The 16,704-nt window shown below is 32.5% G+C and overlaps 2 protein-coding genes across 2 annotated transcripts; one reads left to right on the top strand and one right to left on the bottom strand.

The window, feature by feature from the left end:
- Positions 1 to 279: 279 nt before the first annotated feature.
- LOC131936415 (solute carrier family 35 member E1 homolog) lies at positions 280 to 5,104 on the bottom strand. Its single transcript, XM_059293389.1, has 7 exons — positions 5,060 to 5,104; positions 3,315 to 3,705; positions 3,055 to 3,125; positions 2,740 to 2,877; positions 2,361 to 2,486; positions 1,831 to 2,076; positions 280 to 1,247 (listed from the first exon to the last, which is right to left on the bottom strand). The coding sequence occupies exons 2-7, from the start codon at positions 3,634 to 3,636 to the stop codon at positions 915 to 917; spliced, it is 1,236 nt and encodes a 411-aa protein (XP_059149372.1). The 5' UTR covers positions 3,637 to 3,705; positions 5,060 to 5,104; the 3' UTR covers positions 280 to 914.
- Positions 5,105 to 6,775: 1,671 nt separating this feature from the next.
- On the top strand, positions 6,776 to 15,539 carry LOC131936414 (ribitol-5-phosphate transferase FKTN-like). Its single transcript, XM_059293388.1, has 9 exons — positions 6,776 to 6,888; positions 10,403 to 10,506; positions 10,681 to 10,734; positions 10,947 to 11,123; positions 11,694 to 11,971; positions 12,410 to 12,669; positions 12,913 to 13,046; positions 13,250 to 13,374; positions 14,068 to 15,539. The coding sequence occupies exons 2-9, from the start codon at positions 10,429 to 10,431 to the stop codon at positions 14,282 to 14,284; spliced, it is 1,323 nt and encodes a 440-aa protein (XP_059149371.1). The 5' UTR covers positions 6,776 to 6,888; positions 10,403 to 10,428; the 3' UTR covers positions 14,285 to 15,539.
- Positions 15,540 to 16,704: the final 1,165 nt, after the last annotated feature.

Genomic DNA, 16,704 nt, shown 5'->3' with positions numbered 1-16,704 from the left:
ATTGTTATTTCATTTTAAAAAAATCTTTTCTCTTGATCTTTTTATTTACTTGTGGCCTGTATATTTTTTATATCATTTACAATTTTATTAATGATTATATCATGGCATTTTTCACCATACATTTGCTAAATTAAAAAAATGGCTTGTAGAACTACTGTGTTTGTTTAAATACTTCTCAAATGTTAGTCACTGTTCATGTGATACTAATGATTACCTCTTCCAACTACAAATAATTGGAGATAGGACAACTAGACAAACATCTGAGGTTTAATGTCCTTTTTCAATCCTATGATAATATCACAGACTGACATTTTGTTGGTTTTTTATTTTTTTTAAAAAATATCTGGGTTTATAGAGACAGCAAGTAAATAACAGTCTATAATGAGAACTACTAAAAGTGACTTGATACATAATTATCACCCAGCAATTTTTACTGTGGTTTTGCAAAATTCTGATACTTAACAGCATAAACACACTTTTTTTAAAAAGAATTATTAACCGAGAGCCGCCTTAACAGTGATGAAAAAAATGTGTTGATGATAAATAAAATGTGATCAATAAATATTGACAATCCCCAGCATTAGCCTACACAGACTACCACACAAGGTTTCACATGAATAGAACCTGATGGAGATATCCTAATTACAAATGTTACATAGCACCCTTCTGATACCATCAAATCCCAAAATTATCCTTGAATAAATATTAATGATAATGTAAATAAATTTGTAACAAAATTAATTATTTTTACATTTACCCTACCATTAAAATTCAATTTACGACTAGTTCAGTAATATTACTTACAATGCTTCTATACATAAATATTTACATAAATAATTTTTTTTGGAATTATAGGAAGAACTCTTCCCACATAAATTGTTAACAACAAAAGCATTATGATAAACAAGGGCAGATCATACATGAAACACAGATCTGGAATGTAAACTAGAGTTATCATTACTGACGGATTTCACACTGCTTCTTACCAAACTGGGCGAAATGTTTACAGATTCTGTCCCTTTGTAGTCTGACAAAGGTATCAAAGTGAACCCATCAGTTGCCTCCCATTCCTGCAGCAAGAGATGACCATTAGATGCTCCTCCTGCATGCCCATTGAGGAAGTTGCCATCGCTCTTGGAGTGGGTAAAGTGTGAGGCACCAGGGGACAAACTCTTCAGTTCTGAGGTACTGCGAGTGTAAGGTAAGACTTCACTTCTGTGGGCTGCCTGGTGCTGGTCATACTTGGCCTGGATAGATCAGAGAGATGCTATCATCATTCATCAACATTCTGTCATGTTTAGACGAGGGGGGGGGGGGGGGCAGGGGAAATGAGGGGCAGGTCTGTAGTTAATAAAAGCTGGCCTCACTAACAACAATACATAACAGACAGCTCTAATTTTCATTTCTTCATATTTGTTTTTAATATTTTTGTTTGTATAGATAATAGGATACTTTTTGTGTGTGACATGTACAGTAAAATACAAGGAAATGTCATATACAATAATAATCTCAGCAAACAGATGGATGCCATTGTAATTGTCGTGGCATGAAAAGCATACTGAAACTAAGATATCTAATCCTCAAATGTACACTAATTGCCAACTAATTTTAATCATTAAAAGACTGTAATAGCCTTCAGATATTTTAAAAATGTGTTGAAAAAACATGAACAATTAAAGTTACAATTGTTTTAAGTATGTCAGAGGGGTTGGAGAGTTTTGTAAAAAAAAAAAAAAAGCAATAATTAATCAATCACACAATAAATGTAACTGGACTGATCAATCTGCATAACAAGAAAATTGTACAAATATGGAGTAAGGGGAGGGTTACCTTGTTGTAACACAAAACTCCACATATGGCCACCATCATCCCAACAACGTTAAGAGGCCCAACAGGGTTCTGAAGAATGATGAGGGAACCTCCGATGATTGCGATCCTTTTGGTGGCATTAGCCACAGCGTAACTTAGAGGTGAGACCAGGGCTAACACAGAGAAGGCAAGGACATTGTGCAGCATGTTGAAAAAACCAGCGCAGGCTAACATCAACAATGTCTGGCCGACTTTGCCACCTTCAAGCTGAAACAACCAGAAAACAAAACTACTTTATAGAATTTTTTTTTTTTTTTTTTTTTTTTTTTTACAAATTTTCTAGATGTGAAAGGTAATGTATCAAATCAAAAGTAATAATTACAGATGTGTATGTTTCAAAAGACTTTAAACGAGGCATAAACAAACTTTAGACACTTCATATAAACTTAAAGGAATAATGAAATATATAATGTATCCACTTAACTACAATAACCAAAGAATATTCAAAGCAGTAAAAATACATCAAAAGTTATATGAAGCAAGCAACTTACAAATGTTGTGTCAGCATAAATACGGGTGAAATCGTACAGAAACCACACAGGAATAAACAGTGCTGTTGATATTCTTGTGATGAGCGTCAACAGCTCTAGATGGTGATACTCTGTATCTTTAAGGCACTAGCTCAATGAATAAATTTTTGTTTATATTACATTCAGTTATGCCTATGTTTAAATTAGGTTACAATTTTTAAAGCATTTCAGTCATATTAATTATAATTAATAGAACAATGGTTCAAAAATATTTAATGCAATAATAATTATTATATACAATGTTTAAAAATAAGATATATGTTATATCCAGTTCTGATAATACATGTGAATATAAACCAAATAATAATTATAATAAATAATGATAAAAATAATGACATACCTTTTTAGTAAAAATAGTTTGCAAAGAAAAACAGAATGTAGACAAAATAGAGCTGAACAGACCAATCTTGTCAAATGAAAGTTCTGTTGCTGTTGCTATACACACACCAGTGATGATGGGGAAGAGAGCTATGTACACCTGAAAGTTGACACAAGAGGAAGACATTTATGGTAATTGATTAGCTATGATGTTCAACTGTTTAAAGCTGTGTAGAGATGAGACACAGGAAGAGAGACATCATATGATTAACTTTGTTGCATTAAGCTGCCTACAAGTAGAGAAAATTAAACTTGCAATCAACTATCATCTACTTACAGGCCAAGATTGTTTCTCTCCTAAAATAATTCTTGATAAACAAACTGTAAACAGTGGTAGTGTGGCTTTCACTGGAATTAAATATTACATCAATTAAAACTTTGCTCCTCTAAACAAAATGTTTGTTTTTACAATTTACAGAGTATACATGTTTTAAAAGACACAATGTTTGTTATGATACAGCCTTTCTCATGATAATAAAAATCCTAAGTGTAATAATAATATAAATGATTTTAAAGGCAATTTCAATGTAAAGTTACCTGTATGAGCATATGATACAGAAACTTTCCATATGCTGACATAAGAAGAAACAGATGATATGAATTTGCCAAAGGCAAGTGGAAGAATCATCACGTAGTAATATCTTTTAGGTATAGGTCTCCCACTTGGCACCTTCATTACAGTTTTGATTGGTCCCAGGAAGATGGAGGCTGTGACTAAATGAGTCATCGTCACTGTCATGGGATAGGGTAGATCTGACAGGACCACCTTGCCCAGAATGTTGTCACTCGTACTACACAAGTACCAGAGTATACATATTATGACAATTTTCATAAATTCCACATAAGCCTTCCCATCCATAGCTGAGTATGTTGGTTACTAAGGTGGTTATTGTAAACTTTACAGCATTTTCTTGTCAATGGTAATGATCTGCAATAAAACAAGTCCATTTTAAACCTGGTGTTATTATTATACACAGTAAAATCCTATGTGTTACTGTCAACATCAACGATCTATCACATAAATTATGTGTAGATATTAAATGGCTAGATTTAGATATTTTTAACAAAAAAAAATAATGAAAAATGTGTCATGTTATCTAATTACACTACAACTACTATGGTTAATATAGATGTAGGAATGTGACGTGTAACTAGGTGATATAATTTTAGAAGGACGTATACTATGGAGTGTAAAATAGTATTGTGAAATTTGAACATTATTTTCATAGGAAGACAGTGTGAATTTACAATGTAACTAGCATGAAAATTTTTAGAATTTTCTAGTATTTTATAATAATTATTTCAAATGTCATTTATATTAAAATATTAGAAATTATAATTACAAATGATTGACTTTAAAAAAAGTTTTTTTTAGGCCTATCAGTATCTGAATATTAAATCTAAATGGGCCTAGCCTATAATTTTATCATTTTTAAAAACATGCAACATCCATTGTTTACTAGATCTCTAGATCTAGATCTAGTTGTTTTTTTTACTCTAGTGCTGATCTGTAAGTGAATAAGAATTGAAGGATAAAAAAGTTAAAGTCTCTATATTATTAATATAAGAAAAGACACTTGAGATAAGTTAAAAAATAAATTCAATGTCATACTAAATTAATTATAGAACTGTAGGCCTAGTTGTTATTAATGATTAGTTAGACCTAATTATTAATTAAGTTACTTTTTTAAATTAAAGGTCTAGATCTAGAAATTTTTAATAGATGTAGTCCTTGTAGTAACAATAAATTTACTAGATCTAGGCCTTATTTAACTAGAACTTAGACCTACTAGTAGTCCTTATTTATTTTATGATTGAATTAACAGTTACTTTTAAGTAGGCCTAAATTAATTTAAAATTAAAAAAGCATTAGGCCCCTAACCGTAACCTAAGCGGCCTAAGCCTAAGAAGATTAATTATTGGGGGGTGGGGGTGTCATCCATAAACAATGTCACACTTTTTTTTTTACTATTTTCACATCTCTCGGCCCATGGTCACAAAAAGGCAGACCCCCCCCCCCCCCCCCCCCCCATGAATATTAGAAGAATCTAGTCCATTTCTGTAGGCCGAGTCTAGACTCTAGTCTAGAAAAGAAAGAGTGAAACAGGTGAGGTGAGAAAAGCGGTGAAGGGACATCGATCAACAAAGAAATCTGGATCTAGATCTAGATTTAAAATTACATTTTTTAAATTTATAAAAGGCCTACTCAATCTAGAACCTACTTAGATTTCTAGATCTAGTAATACTTTAATATTAATAGCCTAGTGAATAGAATTTATTACTCGTCCTTTATTTTAAAAATGTTTCGTTTTTCGTTGCTAGTACACGTTGAAAACGGAAGTCAAAATTATATACAATGAATCGTCACGGAGTTAACGTCGTCTACGTAAATCAGCGAATCCCAATTCCTTGTACAAGAGGTCTAAAAAAATAAAGCTATTAAGTTACTAACATTGCCAAGGTTATAGGCTAGCCTGTTTTTTTTTAAATTTATTTATAATTTATTCCATCACCACAAAAAGCCAACGCCCCTTAAATGACTCTACAATACAGCCATACCCCCTCCCCAATAACATCTGCGCCAGGTTTGCTGAGAGGGGCCCAATTATAATCAGTGTTTCTTCCAGACTTTTTTCTCCCGGGGGGCACTTGAAATTTTCGGGGGGGGGGGGGGTAGACTTTCTTCGGGGGGGGGGGGCGGACACTGTTAAAAGTATATATTTTCTATATAAATTTTATAAATTTCATTTCGTTCGGGGGGGGGGGGGGCGGTAAAAAATTTTCGGGGGGGGGGGGGCGAATGAAGAGATGCCTGGAAGAAACTCTGATTATAATTATTATTGTTGACATGGAACCACATAAAAAATTATAAATGACATTTTTAAAGAAAAACAAGCTTGTTATATAATAAAAATCTCCAAAAGAAAAAAAAAGCCAAAAAAAAAGTGCAATAACATTACACTAAATTACAGACAAAAAAATTACAGTGATAATTAATATCTTATATTTAGGTTTCCGACATTATTGCTCCTGCATAGTTTTTTTTTCAGGCTAGATATTTGAGGGTTGGGGTGGGGGTGGGTGGGTGGGGCTGTGAATCAGATGTGTCTATAACAATATGGAAATAATTATAATCCTTAATCATCAACAGTGTTTAAAGAGCTAAAACAATGGACTTTGTCCAGATAAGCCCCGCCACTATTGCAAAAAATGCAAGGGCAAAAAGTTAAGCCCCGCCACGTGTGACCTATTTCTGATGTCTAGACATCTGAATATTTAAACTTAAACGCTCGCCATAAAACAGCTTCTTATTCGTTCTTAGGGTTAAGGGTTGGATTGTGGTTAGGGTTAGTTACCAAAATACAGATCTTTTCTTGCAAATTATTAATGCCATGCACCAATTTCACACTTTTCAGTCAAATCTGAAAGTACACGTTTCATATGGATCTATTCTTTTTTTACAATATTTTTTGGTGACAGAGGTTTCTTTTGACGGGGTTTATTCGGACAAGTTTCAAAGCAACTAGATCTAGATCTAGAATCTACCAATTTATTGTCTAGTGTAATTGATTTTAAACATTTTAAGTATCGGATCATTGTTTATATCTTTTTTTGGTCGTTTGACTTACCATAATCAATTTATAGTCTTTATATTTAAAATAGTAGATCTTCTTTTAACTATATCTAAAATATATAGATCTTAGCCTAGTATTTTTCTAATAGGCCATGGCATTTAGATCTAGAATCTAGATCTAGAGCTAGATCTATATCCAGATTTTAGACCTATTTAGCAACATAGAGAGAATCACTGTCTGTATGTCACCAATTTGCTGTTATTAACTTATTATAGAAAGTAAAAAAAAATTGAATTTCATTATAAAAAAAATTCAAACCGACATTTGATTTTGTATAAATAAAAGCAGATATTGAAATAAATGATTAACTGTAGACCCCAGAAATGTTTATTGTTTGGCCCAGTTCATGTACATTATTTGCACCGTCGATTAACAACAAAGATGTCTGCTTCCTGCAGACCACTGTCTTCTAAACATTGTTGATAGGGGAGCTACTTGCTGTTACTTACAGTTAGATTAAAATACAAGAAAAAGTGGTGAGCTTAATCATTAATGTGTATAATTAGTCTAGTCTAGACATTGTTTTACAATTGGACATATTAGTCGTAAAGTCTTAAGGCTTAAACTTAAGGCCATTTTTCATTTTAAATTTTACAAAATTTAAAATTTTAGGCATAGGCCTAACTAACAGCTAACACTGCCTAACAGTCTAACAGGCTAACACAGTGCCTAACACTAACATTTTTTAATTTTTTAAAAATCAATTTAAAAAAAAAGTTTATTCTTAAGTTTAATTTTAATATTAATTTAGGCCTAATAATTTAATAAAATGAATGAAGGCTACTCTACTAATGTAACTCTAAGACTGTAGACGTCTAGATCTGGTACTAGAGTAAAGTTCCACGCGCGGTTAAAACACCGGTGCGATCATCGCCTGTTTATCGCTTCGTACAATATTTGTTTTGATGTTTTATACGAAACTACCGATATCTGCTGTAAACCTGTCCATTTCTAAATATATCCAGGTCAAATTCTTTTGTTTTTCTCCTTCTGGAAGTCGAGTTTTTAAATTTTAAAGTTTCGAGGTATGACGTCGTAGGCGGTTCTAGTTCCCCCTATGAAAAACACTAGGTCCCGGATGAGATGAATAAAACCAACCAATCAAAGCTTTTTATAACTAGGTTAACTATAAATAGCTTCTACAATATATGCGGGACACTGTACATACGATAGATAAGGCTAATAAAGCAACCTGATAGGTAAATAGGGGTGGCCGCAGCTTGGGTGTCGATTACGGTGGTTTCACATCGCTGCGTAACCAACGACTTGAGCTAGACTAGCCTAGTTCTAGATGCTCTATATTTCAAACTAAGCCTAGAATCTGTATACTTTCTATTTTTTTCTGCTGTTTTAAATTATTTCGATCATCTACTTCTTCTAAATCTAGTTTGTGTCTCTACATACAAGCATATCTAAGCAAATGTTACGTTATGTCTTTTAGTGGTTGTTACGTCCCTTTGTTATGATTATTATAGTTGCGTCCCTTGAGTCATCACTGGGTCGACTTTTAATGTCTTTAATTAATTTAATTAACATGTTTTTAATTATTATTTTTGCAATCTATTAATTAATAATACAATCAACAACACGTTTAAGTGTGTAAAATATTTATTTCAATTATTAAAATTGGATCAAAACGTATACAATACGCTCGTTGGCAAGCAGGTTCTTGCGTACGCAGGCAAAAAAAAAAGGGAAAAAAAATATCGCAAGGAGGGACGTCACTAAAACATGAATATCTTAAATACTATGCGTAGGAATACAAAATGACTCATACATATTACAGTAGAATGGCAGCGGAGTAATACAGTGCTTTCGGTTTGTTTCTGTGTGAAACGGTTATAAAATAGCGCCCGATGAAAATCGGGAATTTGGAATTTTCCGCTATGTGTGACCGCGCGTGGAACTTTACTCTAGTTCTACTACCTACCTAAAAAACCTAGTATACTCGTAGAGTAGGGGCAGGGGCGTAGCGACCCTTCCGGCGCCTGGGGACAAACTTTCAATTTGGCACCCCCTCGGGAGCAAATTTTCAATTTGCACCCCCCCATCAAACTTTCGATTTTCACCCCCTCCTCAAACGTTCGATTTCCCCTCAAACTGCAAAAATGCAGCTAAAATAACATTTTAATTTGTATTTACAACCCATTTTGGCGCCCCCTAAGGTCGGCGGGGGACATATGTACCCCCCTGCCCCCCCATCGCTACGCCTCTGAGTAGGGGTTATCCATAAATGATGCCACACTCTCACACTCGTAGGGAGGAGGGGGGGGTCTGAAATTTTGTGACGGTGTGTGATGAGGGGGAGGGGGGGGGTTCAGATGGTGGGACGTCACACTTTTGCATTATAAAAAAGCAATGTTAGAAAACGAATTTTAGCTGCCATTTTGCATTTTAGAAAACTGTTTTATAAATTGTAATAGGAATTGAGAGAGTTCAGACAAGATTTTGGAAAAATATGGATGTTTTAAGGAAAATTCAACTGCAATTTTGAGGGGGGTTGTATGCTGAGGTGTGATGTCATTTTAGCGGGGGGGGGGGGGGGGTCTGGCTTTTTGTGATGGAGGGGAGGGGGTAGGTGAAAATCGTCAAAAAAGAGTGACGTCATTTATGGATGACCCTCTAGCACTACTACTCATTGAGTCATTAATCATTAATCATTATTCATCATACTCATTATAGTATAGGCCTACAGTACATTACAGTGGCCTACAGTGTTTCTTCCAGACTTTTTTTCTCGGGGGGGGGGGGGGGGGTGGCACTTGAAATTTCTGGGGGGGGGGGGCAGTAGACTTTCTTCGGGGGGGCGGACACTGTTAAAAGTATATATTTTCTATATAAATTATATAAATTTCATTTCGTTCAGGGGGGGGGGGGGGCAAAGAGAGATGCCTGGAAGAAACTTTGATGGCCTACACCTACCAACTTAAATTAAAATTTCAGGCCTACTAACAAAACAAAGTAACAAATAGCATTGAGTATCAATTTGGTACACTAAACTAATGACTAATAGGATTTACTAATGGAATAAACACTATAGCTAGTAATTGGTAGTAGATTGACATCATTAAGTTCTGTTCTACTAATCTGATCATCTAACCTGGACTAACCTAAATCTAATTGTAAGTAATTAATTTTTAAGTAGGCCTAATCGAGACCTATCAATCTAAAATTCTAAATCAACTACTTAGACTAGCTAGAGTCTTAGAATCTAGATTGTAGAAGACTAGTACTACATTCAAATCTAGTTAATAAACTTACTTAATTCTTAGACTTAACTTAGACTAGTATTCTAGTATTACTACCTTAAGAAGTAAGATTCCATCAATGTGACAACCTAAACTTTCTAAACTGACTCTTTAGTTTATAATTTATAACAACTTAATAATAACAGTAACAGTACATTTCTAGATCTAGTAATTACTTACATACCATCACCTTTGCATTTGTATCCCTACCCTAGAATGTAATCTCCCCCCCCCCTCCCCCACACTTATATTCAACTATATTGCCTGTAAGTCATAAGTACTATAACTGTATAACATAAAGCAGTAGTGGGGTTGTTGCATTGAGTCATGACAATGAAATATAAACTGAAAAAAAATTATAAAAGAAAAAAACTACCAAAAAGTCATCTTAAACTAACTGCTAAGCTGCATTTGTTAATTATATTAAATAATAAAAAAAAACAACAGCAAACAGCTGTGTCAATTAAATAAAAAATTCTTATAAGCTGTATGCTGTAGAGGAGGGGTGTGGTTGTTCTTTATGCCTGTCTCATCCTGAACAAGACAGAGATGTTACAGAACTCATAAACATACATTTTAAAAGATAGATGGCATTATTGGAAATTATTATTAAGTCTCCTCTTCAAATAGCATGAGGCATGGATGGCAAAAGATTTAGCATTGGAGTTTTAGTCTTTTTGCAAATTGAAATAGGCCCTGCAATCTAATCCATTATTCACTAATTAATTTCTCTGTGTTGCAGATTTACTGTAAAAGAAAAGTTACATTATGCCTAAGCCTCAAGCAGTTGTGTTCATTTTAAGCATCAGTTTTGTTTTTCTTGTATTACAGTTTTATGGAATTAAGGTAATTCTGTTCAATAACTTGTTTATATCATATAATTGGTAAAAAGTTAACATTTTCTCTATAATTATCATGTCATATCACAACTGCCTTTTTTTTTTATCTTAGTAGTCTTACTTTTGTAACATTTTTTCTTTTTGGCAAAAAAATAACACTCTAATGTTCAATTTTTCACAGTATTTGTATGAGCATTTAAAATCCACAAAACCAGTGGAGGAAAGAGTTCCATGGGTAAGCATAAACAACTGATTATTAGAAGTTATGATTTTTAGGGTGCATACATTTTCATATAATTTGATTGTAAAATACTTTGCTGTGAAGTGCAAAGCTCAGAAGTGACCTATGTAATTTGATACTCAGTTATTTTTCATTTAAAAGGATTAGAAATAATAATGTATTAGTATTAGGAATCAATGAGTCTCATTGAAATTTTCTATTACCAGGAAGCAGTCAAGCTTTTTTTAAGAAAATGTGAACACTCAGGGCTACCAGTTTTTGTTGTGGAGCCAAGTTTGATTCGAGCAGTAAGGGAAGGAAGCAAGAGAAGAGTTGAACTTTGGAACATGGAAAACCATAAATCTGTGACGTTTGGTGTCTTAGAGCCTGGACTTGATCAACTGGTATTGTCTTCCATTTGCTACATTAAAACTTTAAATTTTCGATTTTTAATAACATAAAGTCTATTAGCTTAGGGCAAGAGCAAAAGCTGTTCTAAAATATATATAAAGTGTAGCTCATTATTTTTTTATTATTGTATTCTATCAGCATCAAGTTATGTCAGTTATGAAACATAAGAATTTTGAATTAAATTTTTTTTTACCAGCATCTAGTTGTCAGTTATGAAGCATGAGAATTATGAATTTTTTTTTTTTTTTTCTACCAGCATCTAGTTATGTCAGCTATGAAACATGAGAATTATGAATTTTTTTATTTTTTTTTTCTACCAGCATCTAGTTATGTCAGCTATGAAACATGAGAATTATGAATTTTGTTATTTTTTTTCTACCAGCATCTAGTTATGTCAGCTATGAAACATGAGAATTATGAATTTTGTTATTTTTTCTACCAGCATCTAGTTATGTCAGCTATGAAACATGAGAATTATGAGTTTTGTTATTTTTTTCTACCAGCATCTAGTTATGTTAGCTATGAAACATGAGAATTATGAATTTTGTTATTTTTTCTACCAGCATCTAGTTATGTCAGCTATGAAACATGAGAATTATGAATTTTGGGAGAAAAACTATCGAGACCCTCGAGGCATTTCTGTCCTTCGGAGAACCTACCGTGTTGTACCGACTCACTACCTGCTGTGGGTACCAGCTAAGGACCACACCCCAATGTTGATTCACCTGGTGGTGTTTTACAAGAGAGGAGAGTTCTACTGGCACTCCTCCATTACAGATGAAGAGCAGCCCTACAGCCTAGAAGGGTCACCCTTCTCTTCAACTGAAGGAACTTTTAGCCTGTAAATATTTAAGCCTTTTATATTGTTTAGAATAATTGTAAATACAAATTTACAGTTCAATTTACAGTAGACATCAGTTTTGCTACTTGCGAATATCGATATACTTAATATACTTACATACCTAACAAATTAAGTGATAATTGTTAAAGGAACGAAATACAAGAAAACCTTAGTGCTAAATATACTGAAGTCTTGTATTTGTCAAAATCAAAACAAGCAGTTATGGTTTGCCTAATGTATAAATGGCACCAATTTTAAACAACCCAATACACATTTTATCTTAGTAGCCTGTCAGAGCTTTTGAACTCACAAAGTGTCTGTTTTTTTTTTTTTTAAATAAAAAGAGGTATGATGTATAAATTATAAATGAAGCTATAAATAATCTTGGAATTTTTTTTTTTTTTAATTATGCAAAAAAATATGTTGTTTTCTTTTCAGATTTAACATTAGCAATGTGTATATAGATGAGACAAACATACATGTCCCAAGTGATAGTTTCACTTTCCTCAAAGAAATAGAAACCTCTGAATTTATAGAATGTAACTACACCAGAGCCTTCCACTTCTTTTCTGAGTACCCCAACAATAAGCAAGATGGGGAGCTCTTCAAGAGGAAAGGCAGACAACTCTTAGTCATAGCTAAACAAATTCTGGATTCTATGGGCATCCCATTTTGGTTGAGTAGTGGAACCTGTTTAGGTGATTTTCAAAGCATTTTATTTCATGAAAAATTATCATTTAAATTGGTCATTTTATTCATTTAGTAATAGTAAATATATTTATTACTTTACCTGCTTATCTAAAGTTCTGTTATATTTAATTATGTTAAAGAAGATTATTTTCTTTATTTCTTTCTTCCTGTTTGGTGTAAATATTAAAGCTAAGTGTAAGAAAATTTAAAACACACTATAATTTTGAATGAAAAAAATGAATTCTGTACAGGCTGGTTCAGACAGTGTGACTTGATACCCTATTCAAAAGATGTTGATCTTGGAATATTCATTAAAGATTATAGGGAAGAACTCATTAGTCTGTTGGAGGGTGCTGGTCTTGCTCTAACTCATCAATTTGGAAAAGTAAGAGAAAAAACATCACATTGTAATAACGAATTTTAGAAAGAAAAAACCATCACTTTGTGATATTTTCTAGCCACTAAGCAAAATACCCTTTTTCCATATTTTAAATGCATTCACTATTCTGTATTGTACAACTAAGTTTAATAAAAAAATTGTATGCTGAAATAGATCAAATTTAAATTGTGAATATTTGTTTGTCTCAGGTTTCAGACAGTTTTGAGCTGTCTTTCATGTATGGTGACATCAAGCTAGATATATTTTTCTTTTATTTTGATGCTGATTTCATTTGGAATGGAGGAACACAAGCTAGTACTGGGAAAAAATACAAGTAATTCAGTTTTACCTTCATTACTTACCTGCATTAGTCACTGACACAACATTAGTCATGGACACCACATTAGTCACTGACACAACATTAGTCACTGACACAACATTAGTCACTGACATAACATTAGTCACTTACATAACATTAGTCACTGACACAACATTAGTCACTGACACAACATTAGTCACTGACATAACATTAGTCACTTACATAACATTAGTCACTGACACAACATTAGTCACTGACATAACATTAGTCACTTACATAACACTAGTCACTGACACAAATTAGTCACTGACACATTAGTCACTGACACAACATGAGTCACTGACACAACATTAGTCACTGACACAACATTAGTCACTGACATAACATTAGTCACTTACATAACATTAGTCACTGACACAACATTAGTCACTGACATAACATTAGTCACTTACATAACATTAGTCACTTGCTTACAATCATCACCTATGTTTATTAAACCGACACTCCTTATATTTATTTTATCGTTATAAACATATTTAATCATGATGTTAGTACAAATATAATGTATTAGCATACGTATTTCATGTTCCAAAATATGTAGTCTTAACATTAATTGCAATATCTTTTTCTCTCAATTATCTGAAATTTTAGAAACTGTTTTATTTGTTCTATCATCTAACAGTTTTGTTTTTATTTTTTTCTCCAAAGGTATATTTTTCCACATTTTCACTTATGCTGGACAGAGTTTTTAGAGTTATGGATACGAGTGCCGTGCCCAACTGAGCCATACGTACATGCCAATTACGGCCCAAAATGGATGATACCTATACCCGGATGGGACTGGAAAGCCAGCCCTAACAATGTTATTGAAAATGGGCAGTGGCCTAAAAAGGAATGGAATGAAGTTATTCAGTTATATGAATAACAAAACTTAGTATAATGTTTATAAACTTATGTGAATGACAAGACACAATCTGATCTTTAAAAAATTGTTCATTGAAAGTGTCTTAAAAGACTTGCAGCAGTATTTGCTATTGTTTTTTCTGTGCCTTGATGTTAGTACATCACAACAGTTGTGTTGCTATCCAGGTTCATGGTTTTGTTTCTTTTACTTTTATCTCAATAGAATGATCTGAAGTCTGCACAAGTCACTGTTGGTTTTCTTAGCAATCAACAGTGTGTGAAGACAAATTTCCATTGCTGATCCATTTTATATATTTTTTCCCTTTTTTTTTTTGTTAAAATTCCTGCTTAAGTAGTCTACCGGTTTGTGTTATTGTGACTTAAAAAGAGTTTAAAAGAACTATTGAATGATGCCAAAACATTGTGACTTTAGTTTATGCGAGAGCTGGTGAATGGAGCTTCTTTAATTGTGGCATTGGTTGTTTTCAGACGTGGATGATTCTCTTTCCAACCAGGTCCATATTTGACTACAACATGGGAAACAGACTGTAAATAAATCCCTTCAAGTTTCCTGGCGAGGTTTGATCAATTGCCTCATCATCTTATGATATTAACATGAATGTTTTGTGCGTTATTTCTAAGAGCTTGGTTAATGGAGCATTTTTGGGGAATGTTTTTTTGTGTGAACTATCTGTAAAATATATTGTACCTGATCTAAGTAATTCCAACTGTAGCAGTTATAATTGTTCTGTTCCTGTTTACAGATAAGTATTGCTTATTCAGGTTTGAACAACCTATACAATAGAGTACTTGTTTGTAACAACTTTTGCTCTACATAAAACTTTAAACTGTGGTGAAATAAAGAAGATACTCTAACCTTTCAATATTAAAAATAAATATTTACTGTTTGTAATACTTCTGAATAATATAGAATTTTTTTTTATTTAGACATTCCATTTATTATTTTTATAAAAATATCCTCTATTTTGTACAGTAGTTAATTTTTGTGTAGAAAGTGGCGTAATGTTTTAGTAAGTCTTATAGTTTGTTGGCCTACCGTTTTAGTATTTGTTTCCTCAAACTTTATAACATGGTCGGTTCAGAATTTCTTACACCTGTTTTGTTATTTAATCATCTTTTTTGTTGAATTAGTCAGGGAAAGATTGATTATCTATTTATAGAATATAATTTTACACTTAGAAATCTTGTACACTTGTGTTTACAACTTTCAGCAGTATATATAATTTATTGATTTGTTGATTGCTGGTTCAGTTCAAAATTTTTTACACTGTTGCACTAGAACAAAGAATATTTGCTTTTATCCTATTTCAAATGTTGAAACCAAGTTTTGTAACTAGGCTACAAAACTTAGAGCGTTTAGGTAATGGTTTACTATGTCATCAATTTTTTAAAATCTGGCAAAACAAATTATTAATTTAGGCATTACATTTTTTTTTACCTAAATAATAAATCAGAGGTTGTTAAATCTATAATTTCATCTTCAATTAAAAAAAAAAATGATCTACAATAAACATTAACTATTGATTTTATTTATAACAACCTGTCAAATGGCATAATATGAAAATAATTATTAAATTTTATTGAACATCATGTTTTTATAAATTAAAACCTGTTGTTCTAATGAAAATTTTGCTAAATTATTGTTAAAATTGTATACTATATTAGACCAAAGATACATCCTTTTTCTGAAATACCAATTTAGTATTTCATTAACATAATCAAATTAACATATTTAATATTAGTGTCTGTTACTAAATAGTTTTTGCCTCTTATAATATGTGTGCTATTATTATAGTAGTACCATCTGCAAAAAAATGATCTATTTAGTTATTAATCATAATATGAAGTGAATATTTTTAAAATGTTGTAAAGGGGAACTATGTGAAATGAGGTTCACTAACACTAAAAAAATAAATAAACAGAAATGATTTTTCAACTGTATGAATATGTATAATCTAGATATAGAATAATTTAATTATGGTAATGAAATATAATGTAACTTTCTTGAAGAAAAAGTCTTAATATTTTGTGTAGAAATAACATTTCATAATGTAATATCTACATTTTAAATAAGAGGGAAACAAAGTTTTAATTTTTGTCAAAATTAAAATCACAACAACTGTCTGTAATTAAGTGGGTTATTTTAATCACCGTTACATTGCATTGGTCCAGGGGTCTCCAAACAACGGCCCGCGAGGTCCTCTTATCCGGTCCGCGGAGATATTTTTGTCCACGGAAAAAAACGTTTGTTGGCGATGGCTGAGGAACTTTGACCAGAAAAATTAAAGACATGCCAGGAAGAAACTGGCCCCTGAACTGAAATTTGATAGTTAATGCAGCCCTCGGACTGAAAAGTTTGGAGACCCCTGCATTAGTCTAACAAGCATAGTGCACAGGTTCTGTGTACACACAGTACATGTG

The sequence above is a fragment of the Physella acuta genome, unplaced genomic scaffold (assembly GCF_028476545.2).
Source record: "Physella acuta isolate Inbredline_101_S28 unplaced genomic scaffold, ASM2847654v3 ptg000178l, whole genome shotgun sequence".
Classification (NCBI taxonomy): Eukaryota; Metazoa; Mollusca; class Gastropoda; family Physidae; genus Physella; species Physella acuta.
Note: the sequence above shows the minus strand (reverse complement) of the source record. Positions and strands in the feature narration are given on the sequence as shown.